The 18,984-nt window shown below is 37.1% G+C and overlaps 1 protein-coding gene across 4 annotated transcripts; it reads left to right on the forward strand.

Moving 5' to 3' along the window:
- Positions 1 to 314: 314 nt before the first annotated feature.
- On the forward strand, positions 315 to 18,575 carry LOC105061365 (uncharacterized). Of its 4 annotated transcripts, none has more exons than XM_010945384.4 (7): positions 396 to 560; positions 8,264 to 8,394; positions 14,756 to 14,855; positions 15,112 to 15,288; positions 15,765 to 15,863; positions 15,948 to 16,190; positions 17,734 to 18,575. In XM_010945384.4, the coding sequence occupies exons 3-7, from the start codon at positions 14,787 to 14,789 to the stop codon at positions 18,193 to 18,195; spliced, it is 1,050 nt and encodes a 349-aa protein (XP_010943686.1). In that variant the 5' UTR covers positions 396 to 560; positions 8,264 to 8,394; positions 14,756 to 14,786; the 3' UTR covers positions 18,196 to 18,575. The 4 variants fall into 4 exon arrangements, with proteins under 4 accessions (XP_010943688.2, XP_010943686.1, XP_010943687.1 ...); XM_010945385.4 differs by having other exon boundaries at positions 8,264 to 8,363; XM_010945386.4 differs by lacking the exon at positions 8,264 to 8,394 and having other exon boundaries at positions 315 to 560.
- The last annotated feature ends 409 nt before the right edge of the window (positions 18,576 to 18,984 follow it).

Below are 18,984 nucleotides of genomic sequence, written 5' to 3' on the forward strand. Positions count from 1 at the left end.
GGGGGTGTGGCGGGGGTGCGGTCGGAGAGGTAGGTCGGGAGGAAAGAAAAGACTCCTTACAGAAGTCTTTTTTATTTTTTTTTGGATGCTTTACGATTTGTGCGAGATGTCGATTGAGTTTGATTGCCTACATAAGTAACAATTTAGGGTGAAAGAAATAAATTGATGAGAGTAAGTCGCTAAGAACTATTGGAAGCTTAAATTTTTATAATTTAAAAATTATTTAAAAAAATTGATATAATTTAAAGGCTAGGGACATAATTAACCCTATTTTTTAAGTCCAAACCTTGGGAGGTACTTGGGTGCCTGCCACTGTTCAACCCCCGACCAACAATCGGTCAAAGAAACACGCATGAGAGAGATTTCCAGGTTTACCTACCAAGGCCACCACAAGTCCTTCCTCTGTTCCCATCACCCCTTATCTCACAGTGGACTTTGATCTGGAGCCGGCTCTCCTGCATGTTTTTTTTTTTTTTTTTGATCTCTGTTACAGATGAGGTCCGTGAGAAGCAGCTAGTATTACATGATTCAGGCTCTATCTACCAGATTTTAGGTGGAAGGTAAATGGCTTTCTTCATCCTTCTTCCCCAAGCATTTGGGTTATTTATGCCTTGTGTTTCTTTCTCTTGATTCTCTTGATAGTTATTTATTTTGATTCTTATATGAACTGCTTGTTCTTATATCATTGGTTTTTTTTTTTTTTTTTTTGGTGGTCTTTGAGCACGATTCATATATTTCTGGATTGTAAATTGAAGTCATTCAAGAACCTGTCTGTATTTATCTCCTATGAAGAAAGAAGGCTTGGTATGATTGTTTGCACGTATGAGATGGAAAGATTGTTCCCCTCCTAATGGAAGTTTGGAGTTAAAGTTACGCACACTAGGTGGGGAAGTTAGATAAAGATCGGAAGCATTTGTCCCTAAGATCGGCGTTAGGGGCTTTTATTAACAAAAGTTTTTTTTTTTCCTATTTATTTTGAGTTCTTGATCTGATTCGATATAGGAAGTAAAATTTATGTTTTTCCTTTAACAAAAATAGATGATGGCAGGCAGGGGGAGAGCCATCTGGTGGGAGGACCAAGGTCCCAACTTTGGGGGACTCACCTCCTAAGTTTTAAACTGGGAACCTCCTCCATTCCCCTCCATTTGGAGGAAGGGCGTGACTACTGACCTTTTGCTCGATTTACATTCTACACTTTCCCTTTTACTTGAATTGGAGTTGTATATAAATATGGATCAGATGCCAGCAGACTCCATTGACAACAGATTGCGAAAGCGGTGTTGATCTGGCTGTAGGTAGGACCATTTACCTCACACTAACTTTACCTTAATTGATTGCTAATTCTTCCTTTCAACGTTAACTGTTTTACATCCTCAATTTTGCATTCAATATGTCTTTTTTTTTCCCCCACATTTATCAAATATGAACCTTTCTGTCAATCTCTAGTCTATCTGATCTACAAGTTACTGTAAGACCAAGTATTTTCCAATAACATAAACTTCCCGTTGCTAAACAAAATTCTCTGAATTACACTAGTACTCATTTTCCAGTGATTCAGTAGAGTTTCCTGCATGCTCTGAATTGAGTTCCCAAATAACAATAATATGTGAGAAACAATTTTAATGGCTGTGCTTGACTAAAACGTAAATGGTTTATGTATTTGGCAATGTCAAGCAAACTTCAAATTTGCCACTTAGATGGTCTTTTCATGGAAAATGTTCTCAATACAGATCCAACCTATTTAATAATATTTACTAGAGAACATGGTCAAAGGACTAAATATGCATATATTTTTTTCAATGCAAAGAAAGGCTCACTCAGCAAGTGCCATTGGAAAAAAAATGGAGCATCACCAGATTGGATGACCATAAAGGTCTAGAATTAGTTGTACATGACATATAGAACAAAGCTGTATAAATTTATAACAATCAACTATTTTTCATATGTTTTCTTTAATATACTCATTATCAGTGGATAGACTGAAACAAGAAATATATAAATCCAGTTGAAATCTCTATAATCAGTTAAAAGGCCTATTCATGCAATGAAGACATTTAAATTATTATGCTATATCTTACAAGAAGTTTAAATATTTTAGCAATGCATAATATACATTCTATGATTTACTTGTATTCTATTTGCTTGTGATTGCTGTTTCATTCTCAAGAACGTTGCAAGCTTACTGCAAATCATTTGTTGCTTTGGTAGCAGCATCATAAATCCTTGTCAATCTTTCAGATCTAGATTTCGAAAATCAGATTTATACTTTGCCTCCCTTTATTTAGTTAATATATTTCATGTATGCAGGATTTTTGTTAGGTACAGTCAATTATTTTTCTCCACATGTTTTAAATTTATAGAATTGAATTTTAGAAGTTAAAGATATGGCTAGAATGTTTGAGACGACCCCTAAGAAACCACTTTATATACTATGCTGTGTTTATTGTCCTCTTTGAGGGCTTACATCGATAGATTTTGCACTTCATGTTTTGGTCTTGTCTAACTCTGACAAATTGTTATCAGGAGTGCTAGTGGGCTGGGTTGGTTCTGGGTCAGGACTAGGCCTAGGACCAATCCATACTTTTCTCAAGTTGGGTCTAGTTTGGTCCAATTTAATCCTTCTTGAACCATTGTCCAATGATTTGGGTCTTGCCTTTGATCATTGGTGTTGCGCCCATAAAGGTTGGTTTTGGTTGGGCTTCCACTAGAAGCAAATTTGACTGTATTAAATTTGAATTACTTCTTGATAGTACGGATATGTCACTGGATTCACATCTCAATTCATGGATGTTGATGATATCATAGAAATATACATGAGGTCTAGGGGTAAAGAAATTGAATATTATGGTGCATTGTTTGGTGACCCGTCCAAGTCAAACTGCTCAACCCACCTGAACCACCACCTGCCACCTCTTACTGGCCAGGTCAGGTTCACTATCAGCATGCCAGGAAGAGACTGTTGGGAGGAGGCTGACACTAGGAACAGGCCATGGCCAGGAAGAGGTTACCTTGGAAGGTTGAGGGTGGAGGTTTTTCCCCAATTTTTGCATATTCTTCTTCTTTTGGTCCATCCAGCATTGATGTTGAGGAGGTCACTAGCCATCACCTGCTAGCCAACAGACAGAAGGAGTCAATTCCAGATCTGGTCAGAGGGGAAGGTTGCAACCATATCTTGTCAGTGAGGAGGCATCCAGTTGGGTTTTTTAAGGACATGAGAGCCAAATCTGGTAGGAAGTGGGACTAAGCTATTCTTCCTCTTCCTTTTCTTCTTCTCCTCAACTGGACCAAAGCACCAATAAGTAGAGAGAGGGAAGAAGAGAGGATGGATTGGAGGGTGAAGAAGAGAGGATTGGTTGGTTCTGGATTTTGGGAGGAGCAGACATGATAAACTAAAAGGATAGGAAATGGAAGAGCAGTTAGCCAGTTGACTCATGTTTGACCTGCAGTCAAATAGCCTGTAACCTTGCCATTCGAGCAGTTCAATCTAGGTCATATTCAAAACACTGGTATAATGAACATCTCCTATTTTGTTTTGAAGTCATGGAGCAGCTGGTATCTTGAAGCTTGAAAAAAAAAATGTTAGAACTCTCTTAACATTGTAGTGTGATGTATCAAGCATTGGGTTTGTTTAGCCCTACTTTCGAAAAACTCTATAAGTGATCACTAGTTAGTGGTACTAGTTTCTAGAAGTCTGAGACACTGTTGTCATTAATTAGGAATAGAAATCAAATGAAGTGGTTACAGTAACTTGGTACCTCTTACATTACAAGCTCTATATAAGCTCTTGCAGCTGTGCAATTATTAATGAGAAGAGCCTATTCTATGTTTTGTTTTCTCCTTCCTAATTACACTAACATCTCCTTGTTGGTCTTAGCACAATTTAAGGACTCGCCTATAACTAACTATAGGTGATGAAATTATGGGCTTGGTCAACCAGGAGATACATTTTGAGCATGTTGTTACCATCGGTGCTAGGATGTAAGTTGCCTATGACCACTGCTATTCTTTTTTTGGTGATTGCAATAAGTGAAGAGGAGAACAACAGAAAATAAAGCAAAATACAAAGAAAAGAAAGAGTTATTGAGGCCGGGGGCGACACAATCCACAAGCGTCAGCTGCCAAGAGCGCTGCTAGATCCGGGTGAAGCAAGTCGAGCTGAGAAAGGAAGAATTTGCCACTAGTGCGTATGACCACTGCTATGAGGGATGGCTAAATGTACTTGATAATGGCAACTCTTCAATATACACTTCATCTGAAACAGAAAGAGAATATGATGGGGGATCATTGAATTGAAAAAAAGCTAAACTAATTTCAGTTTTAGGCTTGAGTGAGCTAGAGAATTACTAGAGCAATGCCACAGAGATCATGAATTAGCTCACTCCCTCTCTCTTTCTCAAGTCCATACATGTGGGAATTGGGGGTGTTTTTTAACCCATGGTGGAGTGAACCTCAGGCGGAAACACATCCCTGAAGTTCCACTATACCAGTAATGATTCATGCAATTTATTGTGGAGTTTCCCAAACTAGGAAGATCTATATTTCCTTAATCTATTTACTAACTATCATAAAGTTTCATGATGAGAGAAATCTCGAATCATAGACCTTCTCAATAAAACAGATCAAACTGGTTATTATTGAAATGATTCAAACCATTTCAAAGATCTATAAACTGATGTGAAGATCAGTTAGTCCATCATATTTTTCTTTACAGGAAAATAATGAGATAGTTCCATGTGCTCTGATTCATCATTTGTAATTTGATCTAGGAGCAATACCAAAGTATTTCAAAGAAGGGTTATTTTGACCTAGGTTTGTTTGCGGCCTAGATCAAACTAAGTTAGATGGAGTCTCTGTTGCTACATTGCAAGAGTTGAATATGAGACTTCATACAGCTTAAAGTTCATAGGATGAAAAAAGGTTATCTTGAGGCTCTTATACTCATTATGCCTAGCATTGAATAGACTAGCTGACTGGGTATTTACCTTATCAACTATCAAATCAATGGCGGGTTCTATTTGATTTGGCATCTGAATTTGCTCTTGAATCGAACCAAACCCAGTATTTGTTAGGCTATTGTTCTCTTGTTCCCTCGAATCTATGGTAAGACATCGATTTGTCAAAAAGATCAATTATGTTTATTGTATAATAGGCTCCCCTAAAAAGCATTAGCGTACATATCAAGGACTGCCGAACCAGAATTGGATGCCATGCCAGTCGGACGGCGATATGGTTCGGCATGGGTATTCATACCGGTCCATGCTGGACCAAACCGACAGGACAGAGAAGGGGAGAGGAAGAAGAAAGAGAGGAAGAGAGAGGGGGGAAGAGAAGGAGAGGGAAAGGAAGTAAGGGCCTTTGCGGTCGCCAGAGGCCGACGGAGGCCGTTCGAGCCTGCATCAAGGGAAGTGAGGGTGGCTGAGGCTGGAGGAGGGCCTCCGCCCTTCTCCAGTGTGAAACAGTGGTTCGCCCCGATTTCGTATTTTTCTTTTTAGGTTTTATCACGCGAAGTGGGCAATTGGGTTGCCGACTTCGCCGTATTTTATTTTTTTTCAATTTCAGTTGAAGTTGGCAATCCGATCACTGACTTCAACCGAAATGAAAAAAACAAAATATGGCGAAGTCGGCAATCCAGTTGTCGATTTTATGCAATAAAATGCAAAAAGAAAAGTGAGACAGGGGTGAATCCCTGTTTTGCACTAGAGGGCGGAGGCCCTCCTCCGGCCTTGACCACCCTCATGTCTCTTAGTGCGGGCTCGGATGGCCTCCGTTGGCCATCGAACTGGACCGGCTTTTCGCCAGTACAGTTCAGCATGGTTGGAACTGTTCGGTTCGGCGAACGGTGGTACGTATAAAATGGTATACAACTATTGTTGTTCATGCATCACATGTGGATCGGTGGATTTCTCATAGTTGGTGCTGCTGCACATGCAGTCATTTTTGTGATTAGAGACTATGGTCCAACTACTCGATATAATGATCTATCAGATCGTGTCCTTAGGCACTACGATGCAATCATATCACATCTTAACTAGGCATGTATATTTCTAGATTTTCACAGTTTTGGCTTGTATATTCATAATGATACCATGAGCGCTTTAGGGTGGCCCCATGATTTGTTTTCAGATACCGCTATATAATTACAAAACATCTTTTCTCAATGGGTACAAAACATTCATATTTTGGCACATCTTTGGATACTTATATATCTGAATAAACAACTTGTCCTCACACTTTGTTAGAGGAATGATATATTGAAGTTCTTTATGGTAGTAAAGCATACCAAAAGAGCTGTAACTTTTGTACATGCTCTTGAACTTCAAATTCTAGTTGCATCTCAACTATGGCTGTTTAAATCCTAGCCAGACATGTTCCACTTAAAAACATCCCTACTCATCCAATCTTAATATGGTCAGTTTTGTTTCTCTCAAATTAACTCTAAATAGTTATTTGCCGAGGGAACACAAGTTTTATCACTGATTGAGAGTCAAAAATTTACTTGTTTTTGTCGTTGGATAAACACCACAACTAGATTATAAGGAAAATTCCAATGGAAGTGGAAAATCTTTAATCTAGCCTTTGCCTCTTGGACTTGCATTGTTTGATGGGTGAAAGCATAGATAACCATGACACTCTTAAAAGGGGTTCTAGGATTAGCTATATATCTAAAGTGCAGTAGATGCATGGAGAGCTCGAGCAAATATGGTGAAAATGGACTCCGTAACTTTCTGTTTGGATTTGTTTTTGTATTCGAATCTATCAAAATATCTCTTTCAACATCTGACTACTACCCATATCTAAATTCATATCCATCAAAGAAAATCAGAAGATTTTGGTATGGATAGACAACTATCTGATGCATATCCAAATATCCAGTTCTGATCGAAACTAGTTTAATCTTATATAGCTCTCATTAATCCTAAAGAAAAATAAATGACAATATTAACATTTCTTAAAATTAATCAAAAAAAATTGCATACAGTGATCCTTTCATTTGATGGTTCATAAAGTTTAACCATCCAATTTATATCCATTTTTATATTTGCATTGTCAATATCTAATTTGTTTTTGCATCTACTTAAAACAAATATAGATAAGGATTTTAGTATCTGATTAATATCCATATCTATATCTGTTGTCATCAAACTAACAAACACTAATATGGATATATAAATGTATGACTCGTATCCAATCCATATTGAGTGCTACTAATGGATGCTTCATAAAAAACAATGTAACTCTGATTATAACCAATTAAATATGATTGGCAAGACTACACATGATCAAAATAAAATTTTTTGGCTCTTAGGTTGTGGGTTTTTTTCTTGTCGAAACAATCAATAGCAATTTCTTACTTTGAGAAACATTCATGCTGGAGTTCGAGGGTGTTAGGGGCTAGAGTCGTTGACACTCTCAGCTAGAATTCCCAACTTTTTTTTCATAAACATATGAACATTGTGACCAAAGAGGATGGAATTAATTGAAAACTAAGTGGCATCCAAAAATCCATGTTTGCCCAAGGTCCTTATCAAAAAGATGAGATATCAGCCATCTTAGTTGAGCGAATAAGATGTGCTGAGATTCTGTTCTTTCAATTGTAGTGAAAGATGGTAAAGAATTTAGAAACAATTGAGATCATGATGCATACTCAAGACGGAATAAGAAGAATAAAAAGCAGCCACTAATCATTCTTATAAAAGACCACCTAGAAGGCCTGGACCAAAAGAAAATAAGAGAAGATGGCTGCTCAGAAAAGCAATCTCATGCACATCAGTCTGAAGGAAAGCTTCATCAGTGCTACTATAGTCAACATCAAGTCAGCTTCCCAATGCATCTCGAGTCACCCAAAATGGCAGTTGGATGAGGAAGTTATGGATAATTTACTGAAAACATGCTAGTACTGACAAACTGCTAAAACATTATAAAGTCCCATTTCATGGTCCGTAATTTGAGGATGAGTTTCTTTATTTTTTCTGAATTTTATATTTCATTCTTTTAGAAACTCATGTTAGATGAGTTATGAGTCCAGTATGAGTGAGAAAACTATTTTCTACTATTTATTTGATATTTTCTCTCTTTATTTTCTTTTACAAAATTTGTATCGTGTTGGAACTAGGGAAAATCTATTGGTTTTAGGAGATGTCTACTATAAAAACCTTGCTTATGCACTCAGTTTTGAGAATTGAAACGCTAATAAAATTTCATTAAGATTTCTTCTCAATTTCTTTGAGTGATGAGAGGCTGCTTGAGAGCCTGTGCTGTGCAGCCAGGGTTCAAGAGAAGGCTTTGAAGAGAAGCCAAGGTTCTTCAATTGAGGTCTGGTGAAGATTGGAGTTGTGAGGTTGAAGGTCCAGCAAGGAGAGGAGGTTTGAGGCATTCTACTTATCTCTAGCTTAGGTTTAAGCTCTTAATCCATTATCCTTTATTTCTCTTTGCTGTAATTTCAGTTTCTTATTCTTCTTTGTGCTTCTAGCATAATTTTTCTGCTTCTACTTAGTTGGGATAAGGAATCCTATGGGCCTCCTTGCATCACTTCTTGAGTTATATAGTAAAGTTAACATTATCTATTATTGCCACATATTATAGTTTTGATATTTACTAACTAAAAATTTTGTTTATAACGATAAAAATACTGAAAGTCTCAGCAGATCTATTGATTCCACATCAATTGATATTTTATATTATTTGAAACAATGAAGGCTACCATTATATATATATATACACACACACACACACACACACATTGTACAAATGATTGCTTGGTATTGATACAATGTCAAAGTCTTGAGTAAGTTCCTGACTGCTTTAATTGCATCCCTTGATTCAATTCTAACCTCAGAGACAACATTTCACCATGCCATCCTAGCCATTGCTATCATCCATGTTTTCCATGGACATAAAAAATAATACCATCTTTCAAGAAGTTTTGAACTGATGTTTGGGATGATTTTAATCATTATGGACCATTCTAAACAAATAAGTAGCTGACAAGATAGATGCATCGGCCATCCCACCTGAAATAAATCTAAACTATATCCTTTAAGACATGGCATGATATCATAAATAAACTATGAAAAACATAAACATATATCTACATTTTGTACAAAAGTGATTTCTCATTCAAGCACATTGGTTACCATGTGAGGTTGGAGAAAACAACGACTTCCCTGGAAGAAACTCCTTTGGTACATTTTTTAGGGATAGTATAAAAGGTTACACTGGAGTCTCACCAGAAGAAATCGCCATGCTTGACATTACCAAAGCATATCTTGTGCCACAACCTTCTCTAGCCTCTCTCCTAAAAATCTCTTGCCTTCTGCCTACACAAAAACCTTCAAAGCTCTTTTAATAAATCCCAAAGTTAAAGTTCAGACGTCATGACTATGCAATGTAAATCTTAAGATTTATAAAGTTATCAAAGGATACCTCAAACTAAACTTCACTTGTCTTCAAAGAACTAACTGCCAGTAGACCTTTCTAACTTTCTGTTTACAACCTAAAGAGCATTTATTCTCTTTTCTTTTGTGATCCACAATTAACAATTTGCTAGAGTCGAGGGAGGACCCACTCTTGCCTTATTGGTGTGCATGGGACTCAATTCCTGCTAATTCCTGAGTAGAACAGAGGACCTAGCTTTGTACTCCATAAACCATAAGATTATAGGATTTTGAGCTATGGCACTGAGAAATATTGTTTCTTTCCATGTGAGCTCATATACTCAATCAAAAAATCTCAAATAATATATAGATTTGCCATAGTGACAAAACAAGATTTTCTTAAAACAGTCTCCACCTTGGCTTGTTTTAATCAAGCCACTTGGGAATTCCTCTCTTCTTGGTTGTCTTTGAGCATACCTCCTCAAGCAAGATTCGCTCATTCGATATTGGAGGGTGTATCAGCCAACAACTAGTCTAGCACTGTCTGGGCTTGTACCATACTGTTCTAGGGCATATCGAAATAGGGAGAGCCAGAGGAGGGAGATGGGGAGAAAATGTAACGACCCAGGACCTCACCTAAAAAGACTAGCCGGAAGGTATTATTTGGATTCCTTGGCTCTATATAAGTACCCAAGATTTTCTCAAAGAATAACTGATATAGAATTAAATACATGCCTGCACGGGTCCTTACATACTCCCCTTATTTAAGCCCTGGCATTAGCACAATCGGCCAGTGGTCAGCCTTGATGAACCTGTGTTGCAGTATCCCATAGTCTACATAGGCTATAGGCTAGATCGGCTCTGATACAATTTGTAATGATTCAGGACCTCACCCAAAAGGCCAGCCAGAAGGTGTTATTTAGATATTTGTACAGGATCAAAGAATCCAAATAACACCTTCTAGCTGCCCTTTTGAGTGAGGTCTTGGGTTGTTATGGAAAAGGAGAGAGTAATAGAGAGGGAGGGAGAGAGAGTAGGAGAGGAAGGGAGGAAGGAGGAGGGTTGAGGGAACCTTGACCCTAACCCGAGCGAGCGAACGAGAGAGAGGAAGGGGGAGGGCCGAAAAATCCTAATCCTAACTTGAGTGAGAGAGAAAGGGAGGGACTTATTGCCCTCAGACCATCATGATCGGTCGTGGTGGGACTTTTAATGGAGCTGGTGAAGGTTCAGCCTCTATACCGAACCAATAGAGGGAACCATCTCGGTTCCCCGTTGGTTTGGCTCGAGATGTTCTAAATTGGGTAGTATGGTGAACCATACCCTCAAGGGTTTGCATGAATTGGACTTTTTGTTGATCCTATATACAGGAACCCTTGAACCTTCTATCTTCGCTACTTGAAGAAGATATCACCTAAACATGGCTATAATTAGGTCCACTCACATATATAGCTTCATCATGATCTTGCGAATATCTACTTGTCAATAATAGAGCTGGAACAAACCTTATTTTCATGGTTTTATCTTGCCTATGTGTTATGGAGATCTTTTCTTTTAGAAGTAACTCAACATATTGCCATGCACCTACATCCCTTGGAAGCCATTTTAATGAAGGAAAACTAAATTCTATTCAGCTTTTGGACATGCCTAAAATTGGTTAGAGTTTTCACAACACCATCAAACATATTCACCTTTATGCTTCCTATGGTGACGATTGCATGTGATTTATTGTTTTCCATCATAAACTGACTACCACCATAGAGCTTGTAGGTCTCAAATCACTCCTTATGTAGGCATGTGTGAAACGTAAGCTCGAGTCAAGAAAGCAAGCATTATAGTAAGAGTACTTACAAGAAGAAACTGAAAAGCAATACTTTCTTGGACCAAAGACCAGTTTTATCCATTTTGTGGATTTTTTTCTTCTTGAAATCCTTTTCCTTTTTCAAGTTCTCGCTGATTTTGTGAGTGTCTTTTTTATGTCCCTTTTTTCGTGATGGTAACAAGTCATTTAATTGTCCATGCCTCTTAATCTTCAACATAAGTCCAGCATCTTGACACTCATTAGATATGGTCTACTTTCTTGTCAGACAACAGAACCCCTATAGTCTCCTCAAATATGATTATATTCTTCCTTAATTCAAGAGAATCATCAAACTCGATATGGACTACTTTGGTCACTATGGATATGATTGGATAGGATTTAGGAGCAAGATCCACCACATCGAGAACCTGAATTGCAAGCCAAACTTTTGAAGGCCATAATTGAGTCATACGTGTAATTTCGATGATCATTTTCTTTAATTGGACAACTTTTCAAGATCTTCGATGTGATCCTGCCCTATCAAGGGGACAGACCCCCTAATGGTCGAGCCCAAATTTCTTCATCTAGAGATCAAAACGGGTTGGTCAAACTGAAAATTTCCTTTCTAGGTAAGATTTTGACCATGCGTAGCTTTCAATCCAAGAAGAGTCTGATAGAGCGACAGAAGGAAGAGTTGATGTAGAATTCGAGATATACTTTCTGAAGAGTTTTAGCTTTTTCTAGATTATTTCTATTAGGTATGTCTATTTTTGGCAAAAAGGTTCCCCTAGAACTTGGAAGTTCAATCCGACTCCAATTGTTTAAGGATGAAAGTTTATTTAGAAGCTAGGAAGAGGAATCTAATCCGAATTTTGCAAGAACATACCTCACTATATAAATAAAGGAATGTACCTCATTTAAAAAAAATAAATAAAGAAAGAGAAAGAAAAGGGACTTGAGCCATATTTTCAAAAAAAATTTCTCTTCTTCTACCTTTCTTGTGAGATTTGAGTTGAGTAGGTTGAAGAAAATCTTTCTTCTCCTCAATCGGATACTTCCTATTAAAGAAAAATCACTCAATCTCTGCACATGATTTCACAATATTTTAGCATCAATGTGATATAGGCAAGGCGCCCTCCATATGCCACAAGACATGCCTATTGCTAAATCCACTAGAAAATATAGCTTTTATATGTGGGTGCACATCTCTTTTCTTCCTCTTTTGCTAAGTTAATTATTTGTATGAGTAGTTCTATAAAAAAAAAGAGAGCTTATTTTGTGCATATGAAAAGTTCTTTATGTCACATGACATGAGAGGATTTGTGTAACTTGTCAAAGTTGCTGCCAAACATGAGGGGCAGTTGGGTAAGTTGCAAAGCTAGCATTAGTGGGCCAACAAACTTCTTGTACTCATTTAAAGGGTGCCTTAAATGCCCAAAATCACTTCCTGTTATTGTACAAATTCCCAAAATGGGAAGACCTTTATTTTCTTAATTGGTTAATCAACTATTTTGAGGTTTTCTAATTGATTCAAAGGAAATACATCATTTTGAAGATTTAAGAGAGATGATAACAATGGACTATTTATGGTGGTAGACAACAAGAAGTGGGAGGCGGCAAACATACGAGGCAATACGAAATTGCATTCGTGAAAGGCAATAACAAAGTCCAATTCAGTAATTTTCCCCCAATCTTTTGTGTCTCATTTGCGGCCTGCTCTTCTCTATTTCCTTCTTTTCCTCCTCTCGCCCTCGTTCTGCGTTCGTCTTCATTTTGTTTCTCCTCTTCCTCCTCTTGAATCTCATTATTTTTTAATTTTTTTCTGATTTATTTATTATTTCCTATATATCTTATATGTTTATGTGAATTTTTGAATTTGTATATATTTTAAATCAGAAATGCACAAGCACCCGCGTAGGTGGTGGCATACTACTTAAGTGCAATGGGATACCCCATCTGCACTTATAGCTTCCATTTTCAGAACCTTGTTGCTACTTATTTAAAAAATGATAAGGTCCTGATTGTGTATATATTAAATTAATGAAAGTGATTCTAGAAAACAAGGTCTCAAGCTTTTAATCCCCTTTCAATGAAAAAATGCAGATGTCGTGAGGGTGCATTTGTAACCTGATACCAAAGATACCCCTAAGAAACCTGTACAGAAATTAGAAACAAGAATTTTTAACAAAGTTTCAGGCCCAGGTCCTGTTAGGTCTATAAATTTTATAGTTTACATGCTTATGCTATGAAATTACATGATCAGTTTGAGTCACGTCCATGTCAGGTATATTATATGACACCTGGACCTAGATTAGGAATCTCTATTGACTCTCCTTTCGAACAACCTATAAATTGTGAAGCATGCAGATACAGGAAATGGATAAAGCACTATACAAAGAATCTAATGTATTAGATGTAGAATATGTTCCAGTTGGGATACAAGAATAAATAAATATACAATCTTTACTATACATAGAAAGGCATCCATAATAAATTATCATAATTTGTAGTCCATGCTTCATACAATAACATCATTAACAAACCCCATCATTTAATCATAATTAAAATCCATAGACCACAACCCATACTTTGTACAATAATGTCAACATTACCAAACACTATTGTCAATATTCATAACAAAAGAGCAAGCCCTCCCCGATATCCTTGGTGATATTGGGAAATATCTAGGGCATTTCTTGAGAAGTCTTCAGAGTCTTTTTTAAGTTTAAAATATGGCAATGAAAACAAGTTTTTTGACATGTAGTATGGCCATATCCAGCATATATCAGTATGTGATAGATTTTGGATAAGGATACGACAAGCAACTAGAAGTATCCATGCTTTCTAGCCCACAAATCTTAATTTCTTTTTTGTGTAGCTCAAGTCTAGGTTCATCCAAGTGGTATCTGGTCAATGAGTATGGTTGAAAGCTTTCACTGAAATCCTTAAGCTATCAAGCACCCTATTCTTTGGACCATTCTTAAATTTACTGATTCCTTTTGGATCCCAACCAAACCGGCTGGGTGATCTTTGCAGAGCATCTATGATTCTCAAGGTCTTTTTTTTCTAGATCAAACATCTACATGATAAACCAAAAGAGCGTACAGCATACAGCATAGAGCTGATGATGCTGTATCTAGTTCTTTGGACCACTGCTGAGATCAGGTTTGAAAAACATCACCTCCCAAATTTTCTATTGGATTAAATTTAGAAGCATAGATGGTGTTTTCAAAAATTAGTTGAATGAATTGCTTCAGTCATTTGTGTTTTACTCAAAGAATCAGTTCTAAACATTTTACTACTATGTTGGAAAAATGATCTCAGCACAAGACAGAGGACCCTGAATCACGTAAGATGTATCTAACAGCATCATATACATCAATATAACCTTTTTTTCCCATCTAGATAGGCTACTTTTGGGTATTTAAAGTTGTTTACATAGGAGACTATACTCTGTTCTATGAAATAAGATATTGATTCAGTTGATACATTTGGCTATGAATTTCCCTCACAGGAAAATTCAGTCTTTGTTATTGGTCTTCTTACTGGTATGCTGATGTACTCATTTTAATTTAATTTTTAGATCTTCCAGAAGTTTGCTAAATTATGCAACAATGCCTTTGAGAAAATCAAGATCGAGTGCTGTTGAGAAAGCCCTCCCTCCTGAAGAGCAGCAAGCAAAGGTAAACATATTCATTTGAACCAACTAAATACTTCCATTTATGCTTCTTAAGTTTTATGCATGAAATCTTTATTCTGAACTTTGGTTTCACTTAATGCATCTTATAGTTTTCACTTGAAAAACATCTTTAACTCCTTCCCTTTTCTGAGAAAGCATGTTAAGATCTTTATTGAATATTGTATCTCACAGCATTGTTATGGGTTCATGTTGTATTATGCTTATCATATATAGGTAATGTTGATGCTTTTGGCATGCAGATAAATGATGTTCGAAGGATTATTGGTCCATTGTCAGAAGCACTGCCAGACTTCTGTTCAGATGCTTCAATATCAAGGTACCTCCGGGCAAGAAACTGGAATGCTGAAAAGGCAAGTAAAATGCTGAAAGAGACTGTGAAATGGAGATTGAAATACAAGCCAGAAACCATTCGCTGGGTATGGTAGTTCTGTATGTTCTTGAAGAAATGCATTTTAACACAAGTTTGTGATGGACCAGGCAAATTATTTCTGAATTATAATTCCTTACAGGTTGATAGTAGTGTATTTCTCTCTAATAGAGCTCTAAGAAGAGGCTAGATTTATTAAAACGTTAAATCAAAAGGACACAATGACCTTTTGCTGCATTTGGCAAGAGCAAGATATAAATTGACAGAACACAAAGATTAAGTGATCTACCTCCTTCATTTAGTTTATTAGTGTGGCATCGTTCAACTGTAACAAAGAAGAATCTGCATCAAATTTTTATATCGCCAGAGCCCTTTTTCAAAGAAAGTGAAGATAAAGTTGCTATGGATTAGCTGCATAGAATTTTTAGCTTTCACTCATTCTTGATGTATTGGTAAAGCATACATGATCAGAAGTTGTTTGTAGCTTCTCTCTGTTTCCTGATATAATTTCTTTTTGACCACTAGGAAGATATCGCTCACGAAGCTGCGACTGGAAAGATTTACCGGGCTGATTACCTTGACAAATATGGAAGAGCTGTTCTTGTTATGAGGCCTGGATTTCAGGTGGGAGCGAAAAATAACAGAAAATTGTGAATATTCAATACATTTCTTCATCACCTGACTGTTTTGCTATCTCACTGTAATCAGAATACCAACTCAACAGAAGGGCAGATCAGATACTTGGTTTATTGTATGGAGAATGCCATTTTGAACTTGGCAGCGGATCAGGAGCAGATGGTCTGGCTCATTGACTTCCAATGTTGGACAATGTCAAGTGTATCAGTAAAGGTGACTCGTGAAACAGCCCATGTATTGCAAGACTTCTATCCTGAAAGGCTGGCCTATGGAATCCTCTATAATCCTCCAAGGATCTTTGAATCCTTCTGGAAGGTATGCAATTAATTTTTTGGTCCATTATATCACCCTTACTAAATTTATGGACTAGTGAAACTACACACAATATCCAAAACAAACTGAGCACACAGAGATGAGCATACAAATCTAGAGCTAATTTTTGTTAGGTTATGTAACTGGATTGGGAGCTACTGCTGCATCTGATGAGAGGCGTACTGCATCAAAACTATTAGAACAAGAGAACTATCCTAAAGAAAAATCTCATTTCAATAGTTAACTTACATGATACAAAAGAAGTACTATGGAACACCTTTGCAGAGGACAGTCCTTGAAAAATTCTGTACCATTTATTCCAACACAGAAGCTAAAACTCTTGAGTTTGAGTTGGCATCTCTTTCCACATGAGAGAGCTTCCAGGTTTTATTCAGGTGGTGGCATCCACACTATATTTCTGAAAAGGAAAAGAAAAAGAAAAGATCATCCTTACAATCTGAAACTTCTCTACAAGGATAAAAAATATCCCTGATTTTATGTAGAAGTTGTTTCAGCATTGGTAATAAGCCAAAGAAGTTTGCTTGATGCATTTGGAAACTTCAGATTATTCTCTGAACCAGTTCACTTCCTATATAACTTTTGCAAAAGTCCTGGACTCTAGCCCAAGTAGTGAGATAATATCATAATGTCTTTCTAGTTCTGGATGGTGAAGCCCAGGTGCTCAATAAATGCAAAGAAATTAAGACTCCTTTTAGGGTGTAAATTAGTCTCGGTAGAACCACAGTATTGGACCCCATGTTATAACCCCTTAAAAATCATTCAAGTGAATTATTATGAATTTTGATTTCATATCAAATACTGAAAATTTTTAGTTGGTTTAGGACTCTTCATATTTTAGGATTCCACACCAGTGCAGACTTCCATCACTTTGGAATTGTCACTTACTACCATGAGAATATCATGCATCAAATTTACTGGGCATACACCACTTTAACTGAACATATCTAAATCTGTTAGATTTATAGAGAGGGATTTTTGTACTAACTAGCTCTTAGTTGTCAGAAAATTGTACCTAGCTTACCATATCTGACTTGGATCTCTCCACTAATTTGCTCTGATACCTGCTTCTAAGTGCTTCCTCTTTGTCTACTTACTGTTATGTATGTATATGTATATGTATATGTATGTATATGTATATGTATATGTATATGTATATGTGTGTATGTATATGTATGCATATGTATATGTATGTATGTATATGTATATGTATAGATACATACATACGTATATAAGAAAAGAGATTTCTTTACTAACTAGCTCTTAGTTGTTAGAAAATTCTACCAAGCTTACCATACCTGCTTTAAAGAGAATTCTATACTAACTAGCTCTTAGCTGTTAGAAACTTCTACCTAGCTTACCCTACCTGCTTTGGATCTCTCCAATAACTTGCTTAAATACCTGCTTTCTAAGTGCTTTCTTTGTTTACTTACTTTTCTAAAGGAAATCTACTTCTGTGCCCGTGCATTGGACATGGTTCATGCACCTGCTTCCAGTTTTGGTGACTAGAGCTAGCCTTTTCTTGCAGATTGTAAAGCCTTTTCTGGAGCACAAGACATACAAGAAAGTAAAATTTGTTTATTCTGACAATGTTGACAGCCAAAAGATAATGACTGAACTCTTTGACATGGACAAGCTTGAATCTGCCTTTGGTGGTCATAATCCAGTTGGATTCGACATCAACAGGTATGCAGAACGGATGAAAGAGGATGATAAAAAGATGGATGCTTTCCTAAATTCAGGTGGCTCCTTTTTCTCCCAGCAGCAGCCACTTGTTTCACTTCTCCAACAGCCTGAATCCTCTTTGTCCGAAGCGCATTCAGAAGCCTCCTCTGAGACCTCTTCATTGAGTGACACTGAATTGCCGAAGCCTGAGGAGATCAAAAACTTGTCAGAAAAAGAGATTAAAGGGCAGTTTGGCTGCAAGAATGGTGTGGCTTCTGGATCAGAGATTCAGCATGATTTGATTCAAATGCATGAGTCGGCTTAAGTAACTAGATTTTACCACCTCACATTGGTGAGTTCGCATGCAACAAGACAAAAGCATGCACATAGTTGACTGAAATGGCTACTCTTGAGAAGAGGTTTACATTACATTTCCATGAGAACGAACCAATATTCTAAAAAGCCTTCTTGTGGGGCTGCAGGCCAGGGCAACCTACTTCCTCCAGCTGAGCCTGGCACAAGGACTGGTCCTTGCTTTATATGGGCTTATCAACCCTTTAGTTTTAAAATGCATGATACACAAATCTCTCTTTGTTTTCTTGTTTTTTGTTTTTTTTATTTTTGGGTACAATCGAGCAGTCACACCAGTTAGGTGTGAGTACAGTTCAAGAAATTAACATACTTATCATGCAAGATCTTTAGACATTCGTTGCCTTGGCATCAAGTCCAGTCTCCGGTGTGATCGACAACAAGGAAGGTAATTCAATTTTGTGGCGTTATTTGTTTCTGGAAGATATATTGAACAGTCATCACGGTGGAGTGACAGAGGGACCTCTAGATGTTTTGGAATAGTGGATGAATTTTTAGATGTTTTATCTCATCTCAGATCCACCTAACGACAGTAATAGAGTCATTCTTCATGAATATCTTCTCCATTTACAACATCTGTCGTGTGTAGATGATATTTGTCCAAGCGGCATGGAGCTTCACTTTGAGAACTGATAGCTCGAAGAGGGGAGAATTCAGTAGTCAGCAATCTAGCATCTGGTCTTTAGATGACGTAGTTTACAGCATCTTTGCTATTCCTAATATTGCTATCAAAGTTGATCTTGAC

This window comes from Elaeis guineensis, chromosome 1 (assembly GCF_000442705.2).
Source record: "Elaeis guineensis isolate ETL-2024a chromosome 1, EG11, whole genome shotgun sequence".
Classification (NCBI taxonomy): domain Eukaryota; kingdom Viridiplantae; phylum Streptophyta; class Magnoliopsida; order Arecales; family Arecaceae; genus Elaeis; species Elaeis guineensis.